This window comes from Babylonia areolata, chromosome 22 (genome assembly GCF_041734735.1).
Source record: "Babylonia areolata isolate BAREFJ2019XMU chromosome 22, ASM4173473v1, whole genome shotgun sequence".
Lineage (NCBI taxonomy): Eukaryota > Metazoa > Mollusca > Gastropoda > Neogastropoda > Buccinidae > Babylonia > Babylonia areolata.
This window is the reverse complement of record NC_134897.1, coordinates 29,350,125-29,374,674: the sequence shown is the minus strand read 5'-3', so window position 1 is coordinate 29,374,674 and position 24,550 is coordinate 29,350,125. Positions and strand designations below refer to the sequence as shown.

At 42.0% G+C, this 24,550-nt stretch overlaps 1 protein-coding gene across 2 annotated transcripts in view; it reads right to left on the bottom strand.

The window, feature by feature from the left end:
• The window catches only part of LOC143297176 (retinal homeobox protein Rx2-like), a 37,994-nt gene that overhangs the window by 12,084 nt on the left and 1,360 nt on the right, over positions 1 to 24,550 (bottom strand). The window contains exons 1-2 of one of the 2 annotated variants that reach the window (XM_076609369.1): positions 13,887 to 14,662; positions 13,000 to 13,363 (exon numbers count right to left, since the gene is read on the bottom strand). The exons of the other annotated variant lie outside the window; for it this stretch is intronic. Of the exons in view, the coding sequence (XP_076465484.1) occupies positions 13,000 to 13,333 (334 nt within the window). The 5' untranslated portion in view covers positions 13,334 to 13,363; positions 13,887 to 14,662. Of the gene's footprint in view, positions 1 to 12,999; positions 13,364 to 13,886; positions 14,663 to 24,550 lie in introns of those variants that run through there. 2 annotated transcript variants of the gene reach the window in all.

Below are 24,550 nucleotides of genomic sequence, written 5' to 3'. Positions count from 1 at the left end.
ATCAATGAATTGATTATCATGATTTTTTTTTTCTTTAAGTTCGTACAGCATTAAATAAACGGATCAGTTCATTACCAGATACACACGAACAGTTTTCGTTTTTCAAATTATTGCTCTTTTAGAAGCAAACGTGTGAACTCTTTCTCTTATACAGATCTGAAATAAAGTATTCTTGTATCCTGAATTGTTTAGATCTGAAATAAAGTATTCTTGTATCCTGAATTGTAAAAAAAAAAATAATATAATAAAAATTAAAAAGAAGAAGAAAAGAATTTTTGTCTGTACACAAATACAAATTCATTTCTTCTTCTTTTTAATTTCTTAGTGTTGTTGTTTTGTGGGGGTTTTTTGTACATAGATAATTCTTATTTCCTCTCTCTTTTTGTTGCTGTTGTTGTCACAACAGATTTCTCTGTGTGAAATTTAGGCTGCTCTCCCCAGGGAGAGTGCGTCACTACATTGACAGCGCCACCCTTTTTGGGTTTTTTTGGGTTTTTTTTTTTTTTGGGGGGGGGGGGGGTTGTTGTTTTTTGTGGGGTTTTTTGTATTTGTTCAGATGCGGAATTGAGAAGAAAAAAATACGCGGTGGTGGTGGTGGTGGTGGTGGTGGTGGTGGTGTGTGTGTGTGTGTGTATGTGTGTGTGTGACATTCTCTGTGTGTGCGTATGACATTCTGACACTGTTGGTGTGCCAATGATGCAGAACTAAGGAAAAAATAATACGCGTGCATGCGTGCGCACACACAGACACAGACACAGACATACACACACACTTACTTATACACTGAATGAAGGATCGAGTCGATACTGTCCAAAATTAACAGCACAAAACTAGCTGACCCACTGTTTTCCAGAAACGGTAGGCCTCTATGCTATCTACATTCACGGGTTTGACAGACCGCTTCCACCCTTTTGCTATTACACGTGCACGTAAGCGTGGGACGACGTGTGTGTGTGTGTGTGTGTGTGTGTGTGTGTGTGTGTGTGTGAGAGAGAGAAATAAACAATGAAAAATGAACAACCTTCTCAGCAGTGAACATGGTGTATGACATGGGGATACACGGCTTGTCTTCTCTGTTTCATGTATGAAACAAACCCAAATGAAAAACAAAGACATTAAAAAAAATCAACCATTCCTGTGTAATTCAGTGGCGACCAGCACGCTTTACACACACACACACACACACACACACACACACACACACACACACACACACACACACACACACACAAAGAATCAAAACAAATTCCACGCCCAGTTCAGTTCTGCCCCTGAAAGTTTTGTTTCCGGTAAGTTGTTTGCTTCCGCAATGAACTTGGCGAGTGACTTTACACAAGTATAATCATTTCTATGTGTTTGTAGTGTACCAGCCAAGTTACTTTTGTACGCAAATGATTTAATTAAAGACGTTACATTTGTCATGTGTATATTTTTTTTGTATATTGTTCACGGCGAAATTAGTTTTTTTTACTTTCATGTTTTTGTGTGTGTGTTTTTGTTGGTTGTTTTTTATGTTGTTGTTGTTGTTTTTGTTTGTTTTTACTTTTACATATTAGGCAAATACTTCTCAGTTGCTTTCGAGTATCGTACCAACGAGACACACACACACACACACACACACACACACACACACACACACACACACACACACACACACACACACTGCATGAATGCATTAGTTGTATGGAAAATGTATCCAGAAATCGATTTCAGAAATTACTTATAGATTCAAATAATCAATATTACCACTGTTGTGTAAACACAAAGAATGCAGCTAATCCCAAACATTTTCTAAATTCGACACCAGCAGCACATTCAATACAAATTACAAGTCTAATGTATAGAATTCGTTTAAATGCATTTCGTACAAAATTTTCTAAAAATGTATACGCGGTAAGCAAATAACTGTAAGCCATCTACTCATTCATTGTCCGAGCATAAAACCGTTAATTCCAAAAGATGTAGTTGATGACTTTTCTTCCAATATTTCATTAGCCACTGAAAAGATTTTGAATGATTATTCATTGCTTAGAATGTTTTCAGAAATTTTAAACTCCAGTCCAGTTGGTATCCTCCTTTGATGTATTATGATTAATGTTGTTATTTATATTTACATTGTTGTAGGTTAATACTTGTTGATATGCATATACATATTCTCCCAACCCATGACACCTCATTCAATACACACCACAATCTCTTTAGACTTTTTCTTATAATAATATACCTTTCCTCTGATACATAACATGAACACTTTTTTTACACTAATATTCACATGCACTCCCTTTCCTTTATCCACTACTTTACTCCTTTCCGTCTAAAAACACTTATAGTGAATAGACGTTAAACTGAAGGTAAAACACACACACACACACATACACAGAGAGAGAGAGAGGGGGGGGGAGGGAGAGATGGTAAAAAAGAAAAAAAAGAAAGAAAGAAAATAGGAAAGGAGAAAGTGAATCTTCTTACGTCTTCTTCGTTCGTGGCCTGTGACTCCTGTGACGTTCACATGTATACACGAGTGAGCTTTTATGTGTGTGACCCTTTTTACCTCTATAATAATAATAATAATAATAATAATAACAATCATTTATTTTTATATAGCGCTGTAATACAAGCATAAGCAAGCTATAAGCGCTTTACAATCCAGTACCTAAAGTAAAACAAGAAGGCATATAAAAAGTAGTAGAAACATAAAACGGAACCATTATATATTATAAAAACACAATGCATAAAACTCACAAAGTAACATACTCTCAATACTACAACTGTTACACTCCAAAACTCACACAAACACACACACACACAAACACACACACACACACACACACACACACACACACACACACACACACACACACACACACACACACACACATATGATTAAACGGCTGAGAAAACAGCAATTTTCACTTAAAATACAGACATGTAAAAAGGAGCATAATTGTAATCGGCATGCCATAGATTTTGTAAAAATTGTAAAATAAAGTTTTGGATAGACAAGGTAAAAGGGGTAGAAATCGGGTCATGTAGGCAGTCATACTCCATTTTCGGGAGGATGGGGGGTGGATGAAAAAAAGAAAGAGAGAAACAGATAAATAAAGACGGCTACATTGAAGAAAAAAAAAAAGAAACATTCAGCGCAGACTGAAAATAGATAAATGGGTGAAATAAACAGACGAATTTCAATAAAGGTAAATATGAGAGTAGCACCCATACTCAAGACATTGTTTTCAAAATGATGCCAACATAAAAACAATATCATTTCATCGATCACCACTTTCCGTTTGAACTCGCTTCCCATTTCAGAACCTTACAAAAGACTCTACAGCACAAAGTGAGACTACACAGAAGTTAAGAACATGCTATAAAAGATAAAAGACAATCTTTGACTGTTTTTGTTTATTGTAGATCATGAAGAGCTACAACGAAATCCTTGGTCCCTGTTTTGAAAACCATCAGTTTAAAAAATGTCGAACACAGTGCTTATGAAACCTACTGTACATAAACTGTAAACTAAGTGCTTATGAAAACTTAAACTTCCCAAAGTTAACCCAAATGTTCTGTGGAAACCAGAATCTAACAATGTCTTTAATTCGGAACAAAGTACTTGTGGTGAATTTTTCCCCAGTTACGTACCTTCAACGCATCCTTTACTTTACTATTATATCTGTATGCATTCACTCATTTGTTTATTATTTATCAACAGCAGATGTGGCTGTGGCATAAATGGATCAGTGTGCACACCTCCTTCAAACTGAAGCTGATCTTCTTGTGAAACTCATCAGTTCACAAATTCAGGGCAAAGTATCTGCGAAAGCCAATGTCCTACAAATTCAGGACAAAAGTGTCTGTGAAAGCCAATGTCCTACAAATTCTAGACAAAGTGTCTGTGAAAGCCAATGTCCTACAAATTCAGGACAAAGTGTCTGTGAAAGCCAATGTCCTACAAATTCAGGACAAAATGTCTGTGAAAGCCAACGTCCTACAAAGTCAGGACAAAGTGTCTGTGAAAGCCAATGTCCTACAGATTCTGGACAATGTGCTTGTGAAACCCATTAATTCAGAAATTTAGAAGACAGCGCTTGTGAAAACCAACCATTCGTGAATTTAGGTCAAAGTGTTTAGAGTACGCAGACGAGAACAGAGGAACTTGAAAATAATTTAGAACGGAACTGAATTATATCGTGGGCAGCTTTTCGTCCCAACAAAGTAACGGAAATCCATTCCAGTCAGTGCTAAAGGCAAGGCAAAAACATAACCACCCAAAGCCCAAATCTCAAGTCCTGGTGAAGACACTTACCAGACACCATACGCATGTCATTCAATAAGGCGAGATGGTCAACCTGAGCACCAGCATCCTTTAGACTGAGAACAAAGACAGTGCCAGAGATGCCAACCATTCCGTTTATCACCTCCAAGTATCTATTTTTATGTTTATTATACAAATAGAAGAAGAAAAAACAAAACATTTGGTACAAAAATAGTGACTCCGAAAGATGGTGATAATGATATGGATACCTTTATTTGTATTTCTTCTTATCACAACAAATATCTCTGTGTGAAATTCGGGCTGCTCTCCCCACGAGAGCACGTCGCTACACTACAGCGCCACCCTTTTTCTTCTTTTTTTAATAACTTTTTCCTGCGTTCAGTTTCATTTGTTTTTCCTATCGAAGTGGATTTTTCTACAGAATTTTGCCAGGAACAACCCTTTTGTTGTCGTGGTTCCTTTTACGTGCTTTAAGTGCAGTTGCACATGGGACCTCGGTTTATCGCCTCATCCCAGTGACTATCCTCGGTCGGAGACCAAGCTCAAGCGCTTTACTAACGCGGGGTCATTTGCACAACAGGCTGCCTACCTGGAGAGAGCCGACTAATGGCTGCCCTTGAGCGCTCATCATTCGTCTCCTGTGTCATTCAATCAAATTTCAGGCACGCACAAATACACACTCAGACAGACATGCATCATTTTACATGTATGTCCGTTTTGTTTATTTACCCCGCCATGTAGGCAGCTGTACTCCGTTTTCGATGGGTGTGCATGCTGGGTATGTTCTTGTTTCCATAACCCACCGAACGCCGACATGGATTACAGGATCTTTTAACGTGTGTATTTGATCTTCTGCGTGCGTATACACCCGAAGGTAATACAGGCACTGGCAGGTTTGTACATATGTTGACCTGGGAGATCGGAAAAAACTCCACCCTTTACCCATTAGGCGCCGTTACCGAGATTCGAAGCCGGGACCCTCAGATTGAAAGTCCAACGCTTTGACCACTCGGCTACTGCGCCCGAAAGGCCTGTGGGAGAGAGAGTGAATGGTTATTTGTAATCATAATAAATCACCGTTGACGACAGTTCGTTTTTCTACATAAATGCTTGATTTTTGTTTGTTTGTTCTTGTCTGGTTCCTGTCCGCCTGCTTGATTTCTCATGAACTATTCGACAACTGAAATGTATGGAAATTTACAGTAAACCCTTTTCCCAAGATGAAAAAGAGGGAGCAAATAATAACAGTAACAACAATAATGTTGATAATGATAAGAACAATAACAATAGTAGTAATAATAATAACAATAGTAATAGTAATAATAATAATAATAACAACAATAACAATACTAATACTTATAATAATATAAAATAACAACAACAATAATAATAATAATAGAAAAAGGAATGATCAAAGACAAAAATGTATGTATACAAAAGGCTGAATAATAAGAAAACAATGCGTCAGAATGGGAAACTCGTACCCATCCCAGTGTTGGAAAAACCAAGCTACCAATGCACAGTAGTAAACCAGTCTCGCAGGCATCTCAAGAACTGCAGAGGCAGAAGGGGCAAGAAGTTTTTGGAGCACACACTGATGAATGGACCAGGGAGACTAAAAGGAAACGACAACAGAAAGAAGAAAAAAAAAAAGGGAAGAAGAAAGAAAACAGGGCCATTGAAAAGTTGGGACATTTCTCGCGCAGAATTTCCAAAAAGGCGAGGACACTGAAAAGACGCCCCGGTTCCGGAGAAAACCGTAATACCCACACTTTGAAACTAGATTTGCAAAGTATACAACCATTCATTCACTCAATAATTTAATAAAATAATATTGTTTATTTAATATTCATTTCATATTTCCCTCCCCATTATAACATCACCAGGCGAGCACGAAATGGGAGTGGGGTGGAGTAGGGAGCGAGGTGGAAGTGAAAAGAAACGGGTGGAAAGAATAGAACTCAATCTCTCCTTCAAGTTCCCTTCAGAGGGGGCGCAGAGCCTGATTGAAAGACGCCAGGGTCCCTCCTCCCCGAGGATCCTCCCACTGTATGTACCCAGTCCACGGCGACACACGGCGCCCCGGTAAGTAATTGAGATGTGTTTAGCGTCGTGTTTGTGCCACGAACAACACCGCTTTCAATGCCCCTGCACGGTAACTTGATCGGGGTGTCGGCTTTCCTCCCCCTCCACTCCCTGTCCCGCCCGGACCCCCGCCGTCAACACCCCGAGGCGAAAATAATTCGCTTTGTGGCCGACTTCCCCTCTTTGTCGCGCCGAACATCTTTGGGAGATTAGGTGGATGGGGAAATTTTGCCCTCCGCTGTATTCTTCATACTCAACTAATTTAATTAAACCTTGGACAAAAGCTACCAAAGAGGCAGATAAACGAGTCGTGCGTTAGGGTCCCCCCCACCCGTCCCCCCCTCCGTCTTTCAAGCCTCTCTTCTTCAACCGCCGTCACCTCCCACCCCCAACCCCCTGCCGGGACAAGAACGGAGCATTGTACATATCAAAATTGCCGAAAATTGCAGGGGATTTGAGGGGGCTGTCAAGAAGTGATTGTGCATCGATAAAGCATTTTTTTGTGCCCATGAAATTAGCTCCCGCTCCCCGGCTCCCCTCAATGCGATCTGTCAGCACACAGGCGACAGTAGGGCCGCGGTGAAGAGTAGCCTCGGGGTGAATGACAACAGCGTCGCAGAAAACGTATTATTTTCACAATCCTTTTTTTATGTGCCAATCGCCCACCCATAAATTACAGTAATTACTTCTTTCTCGCATTATGACACGTTTCACTCCCGAGTTGTTGTGGGAGAAAGACAGGACCATATTTTTCCTGGCATCCCCCTCTTTTGCCAAGACAGCTGTTCAGACAGAGAATGTGGAAGCGCTTCAAAACGAGGAGGAGGGAAAACGGAAGACAGATTTGTGTGTGTTGTTGCTTCAGAGCTGAAAACGCAACATGATGGAATAAATTGAAACACACCGCTGGAGGTTTCTGAATGAACGAAACCTTTTCCCGCTTTTTGTCAACGAAGCTATGGTAACAGACGAAAAGGCCAGGCACATTTCTGTGAAATCTGTTTGTGACACTGTATGATAAGTTAAGATAAGATGAGCTGGGCTGAGCTGAGCTGAGCTCTCCTCAAACAACTGTGATAATTGTAAAATTACAGAACTGTGTCTTTTGGCTCGAGTACACGCAACATCACACATGTTAAGCACAGCTACAGTCACGTTTAGAACATGAACATCCTCTGATGTAATGTCATGGGCTAACCAGACATTGCAAGCCAAGAAAAGAAGAAGAAAGAAAAAAAGAAAAGAAAAAGAAAGAAAAAAAAACGGATCGCAGCCATAGCTTATTATGTGGTGCTACTTTCCCTAACAAATGATGGCAGCAACTTCAGTTAAACGTTTGTAAGCAGACAGAATATAAATATGCTGACTGCGCTAAGCGTGACTCTAAAAGTCTTTGTTCCTATACAAATCAGAAATATTAACAGCACTTTATGATAAACTGTTGCTAAGCAACTGATTTGGGATAAAATTCTAACTTTCTCGTCCATCATATTTCTGATTTGGTGTGTGATGAAGCATAGCTAATTGTCTGCATTCTTCCTCCTCCTACCCACCCTACTTTGCCCTCTACTGAAGTCATCATGAAGTGTGTGTGTGTCTGTGGATGGATGGTTGTGTGTGCGCGGGTGTATGTGTGTGCGCGAGCGTGTGTGTGTGCGTGTGTAGGGTATTTTTTATGCGCGCGCGTATGTGTGTGTGTGTGTGTGTGTGTGTGTGTGTTCATATCTGCAATTTGTAGTATTGTCTTAGTGTAAAGATACACATATATGTGTTGTTTTTTCATGTGCAGAGGTATGTTATTATGCACTATTGTATATGTGTTGTTTCATGTAAGGCGCTTAGAGCCCATTACATGGGGAGTTTGCACCACATAAGTACTATCTATTATTAATATTATCGTTATCATTTCATGGTATTTGAACACAACTTCTTATCCATCATAGGTCTGAGTGCAATCAAAGACTTAGCTGCCTTATTTCACCTTCAACCCTTTCCCCTCACCAATTTTTTTTCTGCAGTTACTTCTTTTAGAGTTTGTCAAATGACTAGTAATTCTATAAGATCAGCGTTTTGGTTATACAATTATATATTTTACACACCATTGTATAATATTAATGTCTTATCAATATTTTCGGTTTAATCATAAATTGTATTGCTTCATATTGGAGAACTTTATGTTCAGCACAAAAATATGCTTACATAATTATTTTCTCCTTCGCATAATTTATAAACTTTAAACTTGAAATTTGTGTTTTTAGCTTTACCATTTGTTCAAACGGTTCCTCATTTTAGGTTTAGTAAACGAGAACATTAAATTAACTCTCTCCATACGAACGGCGAAAGAGACGACGTTAACAGCGTTTCACCTCAATTACCACCATCAAATTATTGCAAGCGGAGGGCTCTTATACTGAAGAGGTGAATGTTGACAAAGAATACCACAATTCTGACGACAGAAGCTAAAGGTTGGGTCATTCAGACACCCACTGGACATCCGAGGGGTCTGTGTAGAGGAGAAGAGAGGACTGGCCGTACTGAGTGAGTTAACCACGCACTGTTAATCTCCATCTGTCGCAGAGATCATAGCATTCCGGTCTTTAAAAAAATATATATATTCCTATTGAAATCTCTACCTTATAAGCTTTCTAGACAAAACTTTGAAATATAACAAAATATTTCATTACAAGATTATCTTTCTTCATTTTAATGAATGTACTACAAAATTTGTTTTGAAATATTACTAATTTCGATTTAAATGTAAAGGAACTAAATGGTCTATACATAATGATTTTTTTTTAACTGCTGATATGTCTAAACATTTACAGTTAGTTTTAAAATGTTTTGTAAGTTGAAAGTTGGTTCGTTTGTAAGTTGAAGCATTGTACAGAACCTCCTGCATACTTCCTTTTTTTCTTTTATGACCAGATCTCTGATTATAAAAAAAAAAAAGTAATGCCACAGATGAAAAATAATACAGTGCCTATGGAGCCCCTGTCACACTGATGTTGAATGAGAACTACACACATGCACAAGCATACAAGCAAGCAAGCGCACACATACACACACACTCATACACATACACAAATACCCTCTCTCTCTCTTTCACACACACACACACACACACACACACACACACACACACAGAAAACACAGTTCTGTGTTCACTTTCCTTGATACATCTGGTCAGCCCTGCATATTAATGGTCCATTAGGCTTGGTAGACATAGATATAGACACACATATATATAGACATATGGGAAGCTATTGTCCTCATACTTTACTTTTAACCTAGCTGGTCAACGAAGTGCAACGAATTCAATCAGTATACAACTGGAGTTCAGGTAACTAGTTAGTGGTAGGTGGCACTGAAGTTTGATAAGGGGGTTTCTCCAATATCTCGAGAAACAAAACTGTGTCCTATATGCATACGTTGACGGTCAGTTCATTCGATCGAGTCACACAGATGGCACGTCAGAATCGCATCAGTTGTCAGGCAGGCCTAACCATCGCAAGCTGTACACCTTGTCACACTAACGCGTTCATAATATATACACTTTATTTAGTTAAGTATGACCAGTTTCAAAGTAACAGAGAGTATGAGCGGGCGGGGGAAGGGAGGGGGGGAGAGGAGGCGGGGGCGGGGGGGGGAGAGGGGGTTGGATGTGGGGGTAGGGGTAGGTAGGGAGGGGAGTGGAAGGGCCGGATAGGGGGTATGTGGGGGTGGGTGGGGGGAAGGGACAATGGAGAAAGTTGTACAGGTGGCCATTTCCGTTTGCGTGGTTTTGTTGGTGTTTTTACGTGTTTTGTTGGTGTTGTTTTGTCCTTTTTTGTTCTAGCTGTTGTTGTTTAGTTTGTCCTTTTTGTGATGGTTGTTGTTGTTGTTGTTGTTGTTGATGATGATGATGATGATGATGATGTGTGTGTGTCTACAAGTAAGTGTTTCAACGAGGACAGCACAATTGTCCAGTTTGTACTTTTTGTTTTGTTTTGTTTTTTGATTAAATTAAATCTGGATGGACTCTAAATGTATTTTAATAATTCTCTCGGAAGTTCCTTTTCAAAGAAATTAACCGACAGAGTTACTGACCTGAATCTGTCCCCGAAACGGTGGATATTTTTCACAACGGTTTCACGCTGTTTTGACATCGTCCAGAAGCGTCATTTTCACGGTCACATTCCTCACGGCAAGCCGCGACTGTTACTTTGTTTATTCAAGATGATAACAACAACAACAACAACAAAAACGATGATGATGATGATAATAATAATAATAATAATAATAATAATAATAATAATAATGAGAAGCAGAAGAATAACGTGAGAAGAAGAAGAAAAAAACAAACAAACAAAAACCAAACAAAACAAAAAAACAATAAGACTTTTTCCGTCGTTGCCTGTATCCCACTTCTGTATTTAATTTTCTTCTTAACGCCACTTACACTGAAATTCCAACCACTACCAACATGTAGTTGTTAATTTTCCTTACATGCTTTAATGTTACATTGATTCCGTGAAGTATTGCATACAGCTTTTTTTGTTTTCACATTGAACAAAACCTTTAATATCCTATGTCTCTACATCTCATTCAGAAGCAATTTGCATCAAGCTCTTTGATCCTGTGTTTATTCTAGAAACAGTTCGTAGTGCATTGCCGTTCTTTTGTGTACAGTGCTTATTATAATTTTTCCTTTAGGCTTCATAGATTTTTAGCTGTGGTATTTCGTTTATGAGCTGGGCGCTCCTAAAGCAAGTAAATATACATCTATCCCAATTTTGTTTAGAGAAAGCCTCATGGCTTAAACCAATACTGTATTTGTTCGGGATTTTGCCGACAAGACGTAAGTATGCATTGCTGTCAAGCTGTTGTTGACTTTGAACTCTTTTTTTTTTTTGCATTTTAAAAGGAAAGGCTTGGCTCTGTCCCAAAGCCTTGAATACATCCCCCCATATCCGGATGAATATTATTATACATTTTTTTTTTTTAAAGAAAAAAAAGAACCCCTGAGAAGAAGGAAAAGAAAGCCATGTCCATTTCACTTCCATTAGTTTTGAACTACACGTTGTAGGGGAAATAAACATACATACCAAATAAAATAAGAAGAGAAAACGGTACATACAAAACAGCGAAAATGATTTAAAGAATCATGGCGGTATAGAAAAAAAATCAAGTAAAATGAAATGAATGAATAATAAATAAAAAAATGAATAAATAAAAAAAACAAATGGAATCTGCTCAAGAAAAAAAAAGATAATAGGTGTAACCCCCAACCCCCATTCTCTCTCCTCTCTCTCTCTCTCCCTTCCGCCCCCCCCCCCCCCCCCCCCCCCCCCCCGCCCCCCACAAATCCTCTCTCTCTCTCTCTCCCATTCGACTCTGACTGACGGTAGCCTTTAGAACACCTCTTAAAATGAAATGTATCATCGATCTGAACATTTAAGCTGTTCAGCAGAAAACAGTTCCCTAAACAGGGCTCGCGTTCATAAATCACTCTGATTTTAATATTCAAACGTTTCATTCGGCAAGACTGTCTTTATGCGCACACACTTCTTTGTCAAGAAAAAACAACAACAAAAAACAAACAAACAAAAAACGTTCACATGATTTCGTATCCCCTCTCTGTGTCTGCATCTCTTTCTCAAAGAAACAAGCACACACACACACACACACACACACACACACACACACACACACACACACACACACACACACACACACACACACATACACACACACACACACACACACACAAACAGAGAGAGAGTGAGTGAGTGAGTGAGTGAAAGAGAGAAATTGAGGGAAAGAGGGGAGATTGAGAAATAAAAGAAATGCAGTTACGAAAGCCTTTTTTAAGCAATTCTAGACAAGAAAAAGAAAAGTATCTTAATATGTACTCGCTCTCTCTCTCTCTCTCTCTCTCTCTCACACACACACACACACACACACACACACACACACACACACACACACACGTTTCAGAGTGACAGGGACAAGGGGTGGAGATCTCAATGCCTTGTTGTGAAAATCAATATCGATAGACAGTATACTATTCGCCCCGCTTTCTTCATAAACAAGTCTAGCAACGGAATATAAACTCTAAATATTACGCACTATCTCTGGCGCGGAAACAGTGGCAATTTTTAGCAAGCGTGAAAATAAAACAATAATGGAACCAATTTTTGCAAGATCACACGCATACAAACATGCTAGAGCAATCTCTCCCCCCCCCCCTCTCTCTCTCTCTCTCTCAGAGACACAGACATAAATACCAACACACACAAACATACACATACACGAACTCACACACGCATGCTCACTCACTCTCTCTTACACACGCACTGACAAACGCATACCTTATTTCTGCTAATATTAATGTAATAGTCAGAAAACAAATGGGAGATTTATGCTTATACCACCATTGTAGTTTCAAATGATTTATTTTTTTCGATGGCACACACACACACACACACACACACACACACACACACACACACACACACACATTCTCAACCAAACACAGACAGACAAGACAAACACAAGACGGACAGACAGAAACAGAGCCAGTCGAGAAAAGACCAAGACACACAAACACTCTTCGATCACAAGTCAAGTCAAGTCATCAGTAAAAGTGCCCCTGCACTTACCAACACCGGCAGCCGAGGGCAGCTTTCCCAAGCCGCTCCCCATCTCTCGCCCCAGTGTCGAAGACGTGGATGTTTGCACGTGCTTCACCGTGGCCAGGTCCACTTTGCCCGGTACCTTCCGCCCATGTGCCTGCTGATGATAGTCATGCTGATGGTCATGGTCGTGGTGTTGACGTTGGAGGTGATGATGGTGCTGGCGCGGACTGTGGTGGTTGTGGTGATGATGATGATGATGATGATGACGACGCCGATGATGGTCTGAAGCCTCGTGGACTCGATCCAGTCCCAGAATGGCGTCGATGGAATGGAACCTTGTCGGAGCGGACAGACTCATGGTTTCCAGGAGATGTCAACCGTTGAGAGACTGCGTAGTAAAAAAAAATAATAATAATAAAAGGAAATTCAACGCAGTCGCTTCAAAAGGGTTTGTGGTTGTGGATGGTACTTGTTAACACGTTTGTTTGAAATGACCGATTTCTGTTGATGAAGAATAATGGAAATCGATACTGAAGGACAGAAAGTCAATATGTCCGGGTGATTTTCTGTCTCTCCCTTTCTTTTATTTACTTATCTATTTCTTTATTTACTGGTTTGTTTATCTATTTTAGCTGGGGTTGTTTGGATTTTTTTAATCACTTCCAAACAGTGGTACCTCATTTGAAATGTAAAAAATATTTAACAAAAACTGTATGCAACGGTTGTTTGTGCGCTAGTTTACTAGATAGGATTATCTCCGGTTGCACTGACAAAATATTACAACCACGAAAAATTTACTGAAAGACGCATAAAAACAGTGGGTGGCAAAAAATAACAGGTCGTTTCTCAAACATTATGGTCAACAAGTTACGAACACAATCCTCCCCCTCTCTCACAATGATATCACACACCAAGGCGGCCGCTCTCCCACCCGGTCACCCCGCAGTGTCTGAAGGGTGGTGTGATGACGCCCCGGGTCCTCCACACGTTGCCTTCAGAATGGCCGCACACACCAGGGCTGCCCCTTGACCCTTCTCTTGACCTCTCAGCAAACCGTCACGTGTGTTGTTCTCAGTCGTTGGCCGGCCTCTGTCATCCTCCCCGTCACTTTCAGTCTCTCTGTGTGTGGTGGTCCTGAAAAGCTCTTTGGAAAGTCGCCGAGCGGTCGAATGGGATTCGTTTTGTCTCTGCTTTCATTACGCAGAAGACGTCCTTAGAAATTCCCTGTTTTCTGTCCTTCGCAGACTGATACACAGGGGATTGCGTTTAATTCAAGATAGGACAGGGCAAAATAACTTAACATGTCCAAGAACAACCAGTAGAGCATAAAAGCTGACGATTTATCTTTACATGACAACTGACAAGGTCTGTCTATCTTATACCGCAAAAGGTTAACGTGTTCGCAGCATCACTTAAAGACCGAACACAAATTCAAGTTTGTAAACAACTGTAAGACCAACAAAACCCCGTAAGTTCTCTGCTAAGAGTCGACGAAGAAAAGACAGCTAACGAAACCCACGCCCAGTGTGAACACAGTCGTCGACCATCAAAGCAGCGGAGACAACGGAACACTGTGCGAAGTGGGCACTGAGGAAAAAAAAACACCCACTGCAGCCAAGAGGTGAAGTTGTCAAGGGATGACCCTCCGTTCGTTGTCACCCTCTTTCTAGTACTCTCGTTCCACACCACTTTCCCCCCCTACACACACACACACACACACACACCCTTCTTCTCGTTCTGGCGACAGCACACACGCGGATTTGAAGGCTGGATGAAAGAGGCCGAGGGGGTACTGTGAGGCTAGCTTGGTTAGGATGGCGGAAAGAGGAGGGTGAGGGTCCTAGCCTCTAGGGTGGAGGATAGGAACTGTGTGGGGGTTGTGGGGTGGGGGAAAGGAGTGGGGGGGAGGAAGGAAGGAGGGTGTTCACTGTTGTTGAACATCACAGTGAAGAGGTTAAACCCCGTGAAGAGCTGATTAACCACAACGTCGTTTTTACCATAGCTTTCTTGTCTGCGTTTGTCATCGGTGAGGCGGGGGCGGGGTGACAGTCTGAAGGGTCAGGGTGTGGGAGGAGGAGGGAGGGGAGGGGGTGAAGATGGTGGCAAGATGGTGTAGGGGGTGGGAAAACAGGGAGGAGGTTGGTGAAGGGGGTGCTGGGAGGGGACTTGTTCATCTTCAGCTCAAGGCGAGGAGGCGTCTTGAATTAGCCGTTGAAGCGAGTTCATTTTCTCGGTGGCGTTTCGATTAGCTGATATCATCATGGTCGAGCCGTCTTTTCCCACCCCTCTAAAATCTCCGCCCACTTTTTTTCTTCTTCTCTCTGTTCTGTTCTTTCTTTTAAACACGAGGAAAGGAAGTAGACTGAAAAGAAAAGAGAAAAAAAAGCGCGCGCGCTATGTGTGTGTGTGTGTGTGTGTGTGTGTGTGTGTGTGCATAAATGTTCGTCTGAGCGCGTGTATGCGCACTGCATGAACGCACACAACGACGCGCCAGCGTACATCGCCATCCGTTGTCACTCACCTTCGGGACTCCCATGATCTTCACCAACAACAAGTTTTGTTCAAAGTTGTCATGCCCTCCTCCTCCTCCTTCCTACTCCCCTCTCAATCCACCTCCTACCCCCACACCCCTCCAACCACCACAACCACTACCTCCTCCTACCTTCTCCTCTCTCCTCCCTTCTCTCCCGCCATTATCCCAGCACCCCTCGGAACCAGAGCCCCACCCCCTCGTCTCCCGTCTCTCTGCACGAGACCTTAATTCGCGCTAATGTAATCCCGGGGGGAGGGCTGATAAAGGCTTACAAAGCCTCGTGGCCCCAAGGCTTCGGGACTTCCCGGAGTGCTCCGTAAAGCTCCGGTGACAATAGTTGTCACAGCTAACGAGTGGGGCGGTGCAGCGGAAATTAATTGGGAATAAATAAACTCCTCGCCCCCCACCCCCACCCCCCCCACCCCCCACAATCCCCCACCCCCACCCCACCCCGCTACCCCGACTACCCTCCCTCCTCTAACCCCTTTTCTCTCCATTCCCTTCCATCCCTCTCCGTGTCTTCTTCTTCGTCTCTGTCTCTCTCTCTCTCGTCTTCTTCGTCTTGCTTAGCTTGCAAGAAAGACCCTGACTGTCATGTCTGTCGCCTGCGAGGTTCTTTTTTTGAGTGTTGTTGTTGTTCTTTTTTTTCCAATGTGCGTGCGTGCGTGCGTGCGTGCGTGTGTGTGTGTGTGTGTATGTGTGTGTGTGTGTGTGTGTGTGTGTGTGTGTGTGTGTGTGCGTGTGTGTGTGTGTGTTTGTGTGTATGTGTGTGTTGTTAAGGGGGTGGGGCGATCTGTCCTGAATGAAGAACTGAAGGGGGGAAAGTTGGAAAGTGAGAGAAGGCGGTTGAGAGGAAAGGGTAGGGATGATGGGTGAGTGAGCGAGACAGAGAGAGAGAGAGAGACAGAGAACACTGAACACTGAACACTGAAATGTTGAATGTCATTAGCTGCAAAGCTCTAGTCACATAGTAGGTACAAATTAGAAACAAAAATGGTGCAGAACAGATGAAATGGAACATAAAGGAAAAACATAATTGAAGCAAAATAAACTACTATAAGGGATAAGCGACACTTTGGTACTTAAAAAGTCCATGTGGCAGGGGGAACTATGCCGAGAGAGAGAAAGAGAGAGTCCATGTGTGTGTGCGTGCGTGCGTGTGTGCGTGCGTGCGTGCGTGCGTGTGTGCGTGCGTGCGCGCGCGCGCGCGCGTGTGTGTGTGTGTGTGTGTTTGTGAAAGAGATCAAGAGAAACTTGCTGATTAATACACACTTCTTCTCCAAAAGATAAAACAAAAAAAACGAACCATACATGTCTTAAAACAACAAGAAGTCAGTTCTAAACTGTGGTAGACGGTGAACTCTTTATAAAAAAAAAAAAAACTGCTTGTGTGCCTGCACGCGCGCGCGTCCGTGCGTACATGCGTGCGTGCGTGTATACACACACACACGCGCGCGCGCGCGCATGTACGCACGCCTGCATGCGAGCACGTTCATGTGCGCGCGCGATTCCCAGTCCTCTGCAAAACAGAAAAAAAAGGGGGAAAAAAAGGCCCAAAGCAGATGTCTCCATCAAAACGGAACAAAACATGACATGTGTCTGGACGGGCCGGGTTAAGAGCATCCTCCTCTCCCACCCCCAACCCCCCACACCCTCCTCCCCCCACTCCCCCACACCCCTCTCTCAAAACCCCAAAAGAGATGTATTGTTAAGGTGGGGACAGGGGATCGAGGGGGTGGAGACAGGGATTGGGACACAGAAAAAGAGAAGGGGGGGGGTTAAAAGAGGAGTGTGGGTGGGTGGATGGGTGGGGGGTATTGGGGGGGTGGTGAGAGAACAACGTTTATTCCAGTCCGCTATACTACAGACCTCCGCAACCAGGCAGGACAAAACCAGGCTCCCTTTTGCAATGTACATGACATGTCCTGGGCTCCGCTCCTTGCCGGTAATTAACGGCCAGCGATGAACACGATATGGAGAGAATAAAGATGATGACCCTGTTGTAGATCCAACTCTTTACCAACCGGAGAAACATTTGTCAGTCAACACTAAACTATTTAAAACTACCTCTGAATAAAACAGGGTTAATAGTTTTTGGTCGTTGCTTTTTCTCCCAGACGTAAACTAGACATATCCTATTAAAAAAAAAAATCCAAACTGGATTATTTATCACAAAATTTGTTTCTCCTTGGAGTAAATTTGGGGTTTCTCTCACAACAATCAAGCTCGAGCTACACGTACATTTTTTTTTTTTTCAGTGTGGTGTCTGTAGATAGATAGATGGATAGATAGATGTGTGTGTGTGTGTGTGTGTGTCTGTGTGTCTGTGTGTGTGTGTGTGTGTGTGTTGTGAGAGTGAGACAAAGAGAGAGAGGGGGGGTCCCCTACTGGACACACACACACACACACACACACACACACACACACACACACACACTCACACACACACAAGCCCAACACTCACACAAGCAGCTGTGTGAATCAGAACCGAACAAAACAGGCGTCACTGAGGACCACGGAGATAGTTGAAGGAAATCCCTTCAATGGCCTGGGCTGACGACGTGTCGACAGCACTGTTCCCGGACAGGAGAAGAGCTGTTGCAAGGAGAAACGGGTAGTGTGAGAGATAGAGAAATAAAAGACAGGGACAGACAAATAATAAGGAAAGAGGGAAGCGGGAATAAGGGAAAGGGAGGAATAGGAAGGAGGCGATGGTGGGGAGCAAGGGGGGCGGTGGGGGTTGAGGAAAGTTGGGGAGGGGGGGGAAGAAATGGCGGAGGGGGGGAGGTTGAGGGGGGAAGGGAAGAAATCGCCTGTTCCTTCCCGTGACACCCTCTTTTACTGTGCAAGGACGACGCGGACCTTAAAAGTCTGTGACAGGATAAGCATGCGAAGGCTCTTCAGCTCCTTGTGCCTGTCGGCCACTGATGAACCTCGAGTCAACAAAACAGTTCTCCAAGCAAGAATATGCACGCAGGAGATTTTTTTTTTTTTTTTTTTTTGGGGGGGGGGGTGGGGGAGGGTGGGGGGTCATAGAGTCAGTGCATTCCTCTGTGATTCCAAACTCTTGGACCCTCCACCCACACCCACATCCGCCCAACCTTCCACACCCCCAGATTAATTTTGGTGAGTCCACCTTAAATTGCACAGAGAGAGAGAGAGAGAGAGAGAGAGAGAGATCGGCAGGTCAGTAGGTAGGTAGATATAATTATGTGAGTGTGTGTGTGTGTGTGTGTGTGTGTGTGTGTGTGTGTGAATGTGTGTTTGTGTGTGTGTGTGAGTGTGCGAGAGAGAGAGAGAGAGAAAGAGAGAGCTTTGTTTTTTTTTAAGTGTTAACAAAAATTCAACTTTACAACTTGAAGAACATTCATTCATCACGAACAAAACAAAAACAAAAACAACAACAACAACAACAACAACAAAAAGACTTTCTGCACATACCAAACCCCGTTTCCTTACATCAATCCTGAATGCACAAAACCCGTTTGCCGCCGTGCCCAGTGAACCCTGCAGAGTTTCGCCACGAAACACCATTCACCCTGAACACAGCAGGGGGTGTGTGAGCGTCCCTTTATTTCTGTACACTACACATACATCTCTGCGTTCCTAGTCCCATGCATTTCAAAGGCATCAATGCTCTTACTCCTTCATCTGAGGTGAAATTTTGGCTGCCGTAACCCGCTCACCCTTAATTGACTGGTAAAAGGGCCTTATCAAGATTCCCAAACATCGTCGTCCATGTATCAACAATTATAAACAAACTGGGTTTTTCCGGATTAACAAAAAATAAATAATAATCAAAAAAATACCATCTTTATTTTCTGAAAAGAACCCTGGATACTGCTCCTCTCCTTGTATCCCTCCTTTCACCGTTCACAGAATGAATATAATGATATAATGAAAGCGAGTTTTGTTGTTGCTTGTTTTTTAGCTCTGTGTGTGTGTGTGTGTGTGTGTGTGTGTGTGTGTGTGTGTGTGCGCGCGCGCGCGCGTGTGAGACAGGTTACAGTTGCCAGATAATTCATTTGATCACGATGCACACACACACACACACACACACACACACACACACACACACACATCCATAAATATATATCTATATCTATATATAAAAATATATATGTTGTGTGTGTGTGTGTGTGTTAGATAGATGTGTATATATATATATACATATATATATATATATATATATATATATATATATATATCTTGAGTTAAACTATCTTCAAAGTAGAATTTAAGTCATTCTTTAATAATGATAGAAGAGTTGTTAAGTTGTTTACTTTGTTTTTCTTCATATCATGTTCTCCCCCGCTCTCTCTCTAGACCTATGGATAGATATCATTAAAAAAAAAAATTTAAGGAAGAAAAATATATATACACATATATAATACACACGTATATATACATGCGTGTGTGCTTGTGTCTTGTTGTTGTTACTGATTTAATGTCTGTTCACTAAGAGCGATATCAGACGGAGTAAAGGTGAGTGGGCGGGGGGCTACACGGAAGGTGTGGGATATGGGAAATGTGGCCTAAGTGAACATGTGTGTGCGCGCGCGCGTGTGCGTGTGTGCGTGCGTGTGTGTGCGTGCGTGTGTGTGTTGTGTGTTGTATGTGCGTGTGTGTGTGTGTGTGTGTGTGTGTGTGTGTGCCTGCGTGCGCATGTGCGTGTGTGATGATTTCTTAATGTTTAAAATAACATTTTGATTTACAGAATTAAAGGAAGAAGAAAACGAAGGCCTACTTCTATAAGTACTTGCTGATTGGACTGTTTGATAACGAGACCCCCCAAAAAAATAATTTAAAAAAAATCAACGTTGATCATTCAATAATGTTTTGAACAGTGTTTCAAACGTACTGGGATATACCGGTTGCTTCATAACATGTTCAGGTGTGATATTTTGTTCGCAAATACATGCGATATTTTTGGTACAAATTATTTGGTTTTAAAAGCATTAGTCTTCCATCTTCTACACATAAGGGGTGTTACTTGTATGTAAATGTGGGCCTTTTTTCTTTTTTCTTTTCTTTTTTTCACATCGGTGATAGAAAAAATCACGCACTTTCTATGGTATTTCATTTCGTTGGGGAGGGAACCTGAAACTGTTTCCGTGAATACGATTCTACTAAGCTGTAAAATTCTTGTGTGGACGAAGGAATATAATCTATTTGAACTGAGTCCGGACGACACTTTGCTCCTTGTTTCACTGCTCTGTCCACTTCATCGTTTTCATAAAACGATGAATCAGATGGTATCCAGCAGAAGGTGACTGTTGTGCCTCGCAAACATAAAGCACTGATTAAATGACTGATTTCAATTATCAATCCACATCTTTTGTCTGTAATTTCAATGACTGTTGTGCCTGAAACACTGACTTGGAATCAACACAGTATGCGTGTGTGCGTGCGTATATATGTGTGCGCGTTTGTGCGCGCGCGCTCGCGCGTGTGTGTGAGTGTGCGTGTGTGCGCGCGCGCCAGTGTGTCAGTGTGTGTGTGTGTGTGTGGCGTATGTGTGTATGTGTGCGCGCGCGCGCGTGTGTGTGAATGAGTGCGCGCTTGTGTTTATGTGTGTGTGTGTTACACTAAGTATGTTATCATAATGTATGAAATTAGTTTCGAACTTTTACTGCCAGTCGAAATGGCGAACGTATTTGTATGAGTGCGTCTAACACTGCGCGTTATTTGGGAGAAGGGGGGTGGGGGTGAGGAGAGAAGCGGCGGCGGTTTAGCAATTCCTAAAGTTCTGGTGTGCCAAATCAGTATCAGTATCAGTAGCTCAAGGAGGCGTCACTGCGTTCGGACAAATCCATATACGCTACACCACATCTGCCAAGCAGATGCCTGACCAGCAGCGTAACCCAACGCGCTTAGTCAGGCCTTGAGAAAAAAAAAAAATATATATATATATATAAGCGTACACACATAAATAAATAAATAATAATTATGATGAAAAAAAAATAGTAGTAATGAAAATAATGATAAAATAATAATAATAATAAATAAATAATTAAATAAATAAGACAACAATGATGACAAATAAGCAAATAAATATAAAACATGAAGACACACATTCACACATACACCCACACATGCATATATGCACACAGATATGCCCCAAAAACGCAGTTTCATAGATATGAAAGCACAGTCAAATACAAATAAACGTACATGAGCTCCAACACACACACACACACACACACACACACACACACACACACACACACCCCACAAATTTCCCTGCACCTCCTCTACCCCCTCCTCCACACACTCGGAGTTTCTAATCTATGTATCGCAGCTTCCACGGCACACACACACACACACACATACAAACACGCACACGCACACACACACACACACTCACACACACAGATGAACACTTACTTGTACAAGCACACACACACACGCCCATATCTCCCACCCCCAACCCCACACACATATATACAAAGATATATATATATATGTGCCAAAATGGTTACGTAAGTGTGGCGGAGACACACATTCCGGAAGTTTTCACACACACACACACACACACACACACACACACAACTCGCGCAGTTATGACACGACTTATCTTTGATTTTTTTTTTTTTTTTTTTTAAGTTTCGTCTTAAAATTCAAACATGACAATAATATAGATTCTAACCATTAGACATGGATATAGATTCTAGCCCATTAGTCATTACACAGTTTCGTCATAAGAACACAGCAGCAACTACCCCTCTTATCCACGCGAGCCGCTTGCCAAGACGCGTTGTTCACACTCCTTCAACTTGACAAGCGAGCCGACAACACGAAGGGACGTAACTTGGGCGGTACGGAACCCATTTGCGTGATTACAGACCCTTTAGTTGCTGACACTTCAAGGCAGGGGACGTGTGTGCAGACTCGGTAAGCCGACCTTTCGCTGCCAGACAGTGGTCTCTCGACTCTCCAGGAAGATTAAGTCACGGTGCGGGAGGCGCTGTTTGCACACTGCGGATCTATAGGGCTCTGAAGTTATTGTTTGTGTGTGTGTGTGTGTGTGTGTGTGTGTGTGTGTGTGTGTGTGTGTGTGTGTGTGTGTGTGTGTGTGTGTGTGAAATAATTGGGAAGTTACTTTGAAAGAAAAAGAAAAGAAAAATTCTATCGGAAATTAAATTTTGAGAAGGAAAGAGTTTGGTCGTGTGAAAGAAGAAAAGTGTGTGTGTGTGTGTGTGTGTGTGTGTGTGTGTGTGTGTGTGTGTGTGTGTGTGTGTGTGTCAGTGTGTGTGTGTAAGCGACAGTCGGAGGGAGAGACAGAGACAACAAGAGAGAGAGCGCGAGAAAGAGAGAGGGAGAGCGAGATTGAGATCGATCGAGATCTTAAACTGATAAATCAATCTTTTTGTTTTGTTTTGTTGTGTTGTTGTTGTTTTTTTGTTTTAATTATTATTAAAGGATTTGTTTGTTATTCATTGTATTGGTTTCTTTATTCATTCATATGATTGGTTGGTAAGTTATTTGGTTGTGCATTATTTACTTACCCATCTATTTATCGTCATGCCATTAGTCTATCCGACTGCAGGGACTAAATCAGATCGAAAACACGTCAAAAACAAAAGATGCTCAAACTGAAATACAAGACTAGGACACAATAGTTCCTTAGATAGGTGTGTTTAACATACAACATATAATCAGTGATGTTGGTAGCTATACCACTGATTTCACAACTTAGACACAACCATAGACTGTTGTGGATGGCGCCAGCCATTCCGCTTAATGTTTCACCTCCAGATTCTTGTATTTTAAACTTCTTAAATTCACAGTAAAAAAAATTAAGAATAATTTTTTTTTTAAATGAAAGCTTACATCTTGCTCACAAAGTTTGATGAGCAGCTTGTGCCTTGTGCCCATCCCTGTATTCACGATTTCATGATATAATCATCAGATTACGCCAGCCTAGCAAGTTTATCACTGAGTGCTGACAGAAAAAAAAATGGAAGAGGGACTTTGACGGAAATATATAGGTGAATGGACCGGAAGAAGAAAAGGAGTGGGACGGGGGTGGGGTGGTGGGGGGCCAGGGAAAGAAAGGGGTAAAGACCAACACAAAAAAAAGAAAGAAAGAAAGAAAAAGAAAAAAACAACACAGAAAACAAACCCCAGAAAGAAACTGAAAATGCCCCTGCGAAGGTGTTCCTTTCAGTGTCAACAAAGCACAAACTATTGAAATCGCTGTTATCACGAAACGATCAACTCGCACCCCAGAACACGATGTAGGTATAAATGACATTCAGGCTGGTGAAATCTCAAAGAACTAGAGAACTAAATAACTACGGATGGATACGCGTGTTCACTCAATGCAGTCCAGTTTCGGATTGTCTGTTTTGCATGTTGTGAGGTCAGTGCATATCGTCAGGCCTAGACTTTTGTCGTATCTTGGAGCAGGGAGTTTCGCTTAAATTCAAGGTTGTCAAGAACACGTTTGGTGCAGTTACCTCTTGTCACATATTCTGCGCATAGTGCGTTGTTTCCTTTCAGTTGTTGTGGATCCAGAAGCATACATACTTCTCTTCCCTTTGCAGCGCATCCCTTCTGCTCCCAATGCCAATGGAGTGAACTGACTGTCCACAACGAGCAACACCTCCACACATATCAAGAGGCGGTTTTCCGATTTTATACGTTCCAATCTGTCGTCTACCTGATATGAGTGAATTGATGGGTATATATGTATTGTGAAAGCTGAAAGTATCAGAACAATGCTGAAGCTCTTGTAAGCAGTGGTACCGTGTATTTTCTTGTATGCATGCGAGTCTTATACTCTTAAAAAGCAGATCTTCAGAGAAGGGTCAAAGCAGTGGAAATGTGATGCTTCAGGAGACTCCTCGGCATCTCATACAAGGATCACAAAACAAATGAAGTCCGCAAAACCATCAGACAGTACGTTAGTCAGCACGAAGACCAACTGACCACAATGAAAAAAAAGGAAAATGAGATGACTGTGCCACGTGAGGAGATCTGACGAGCTCTCCAAGACCACCCTTCATGGAACAGTACAGAGGAAAAGGAAACGATGCG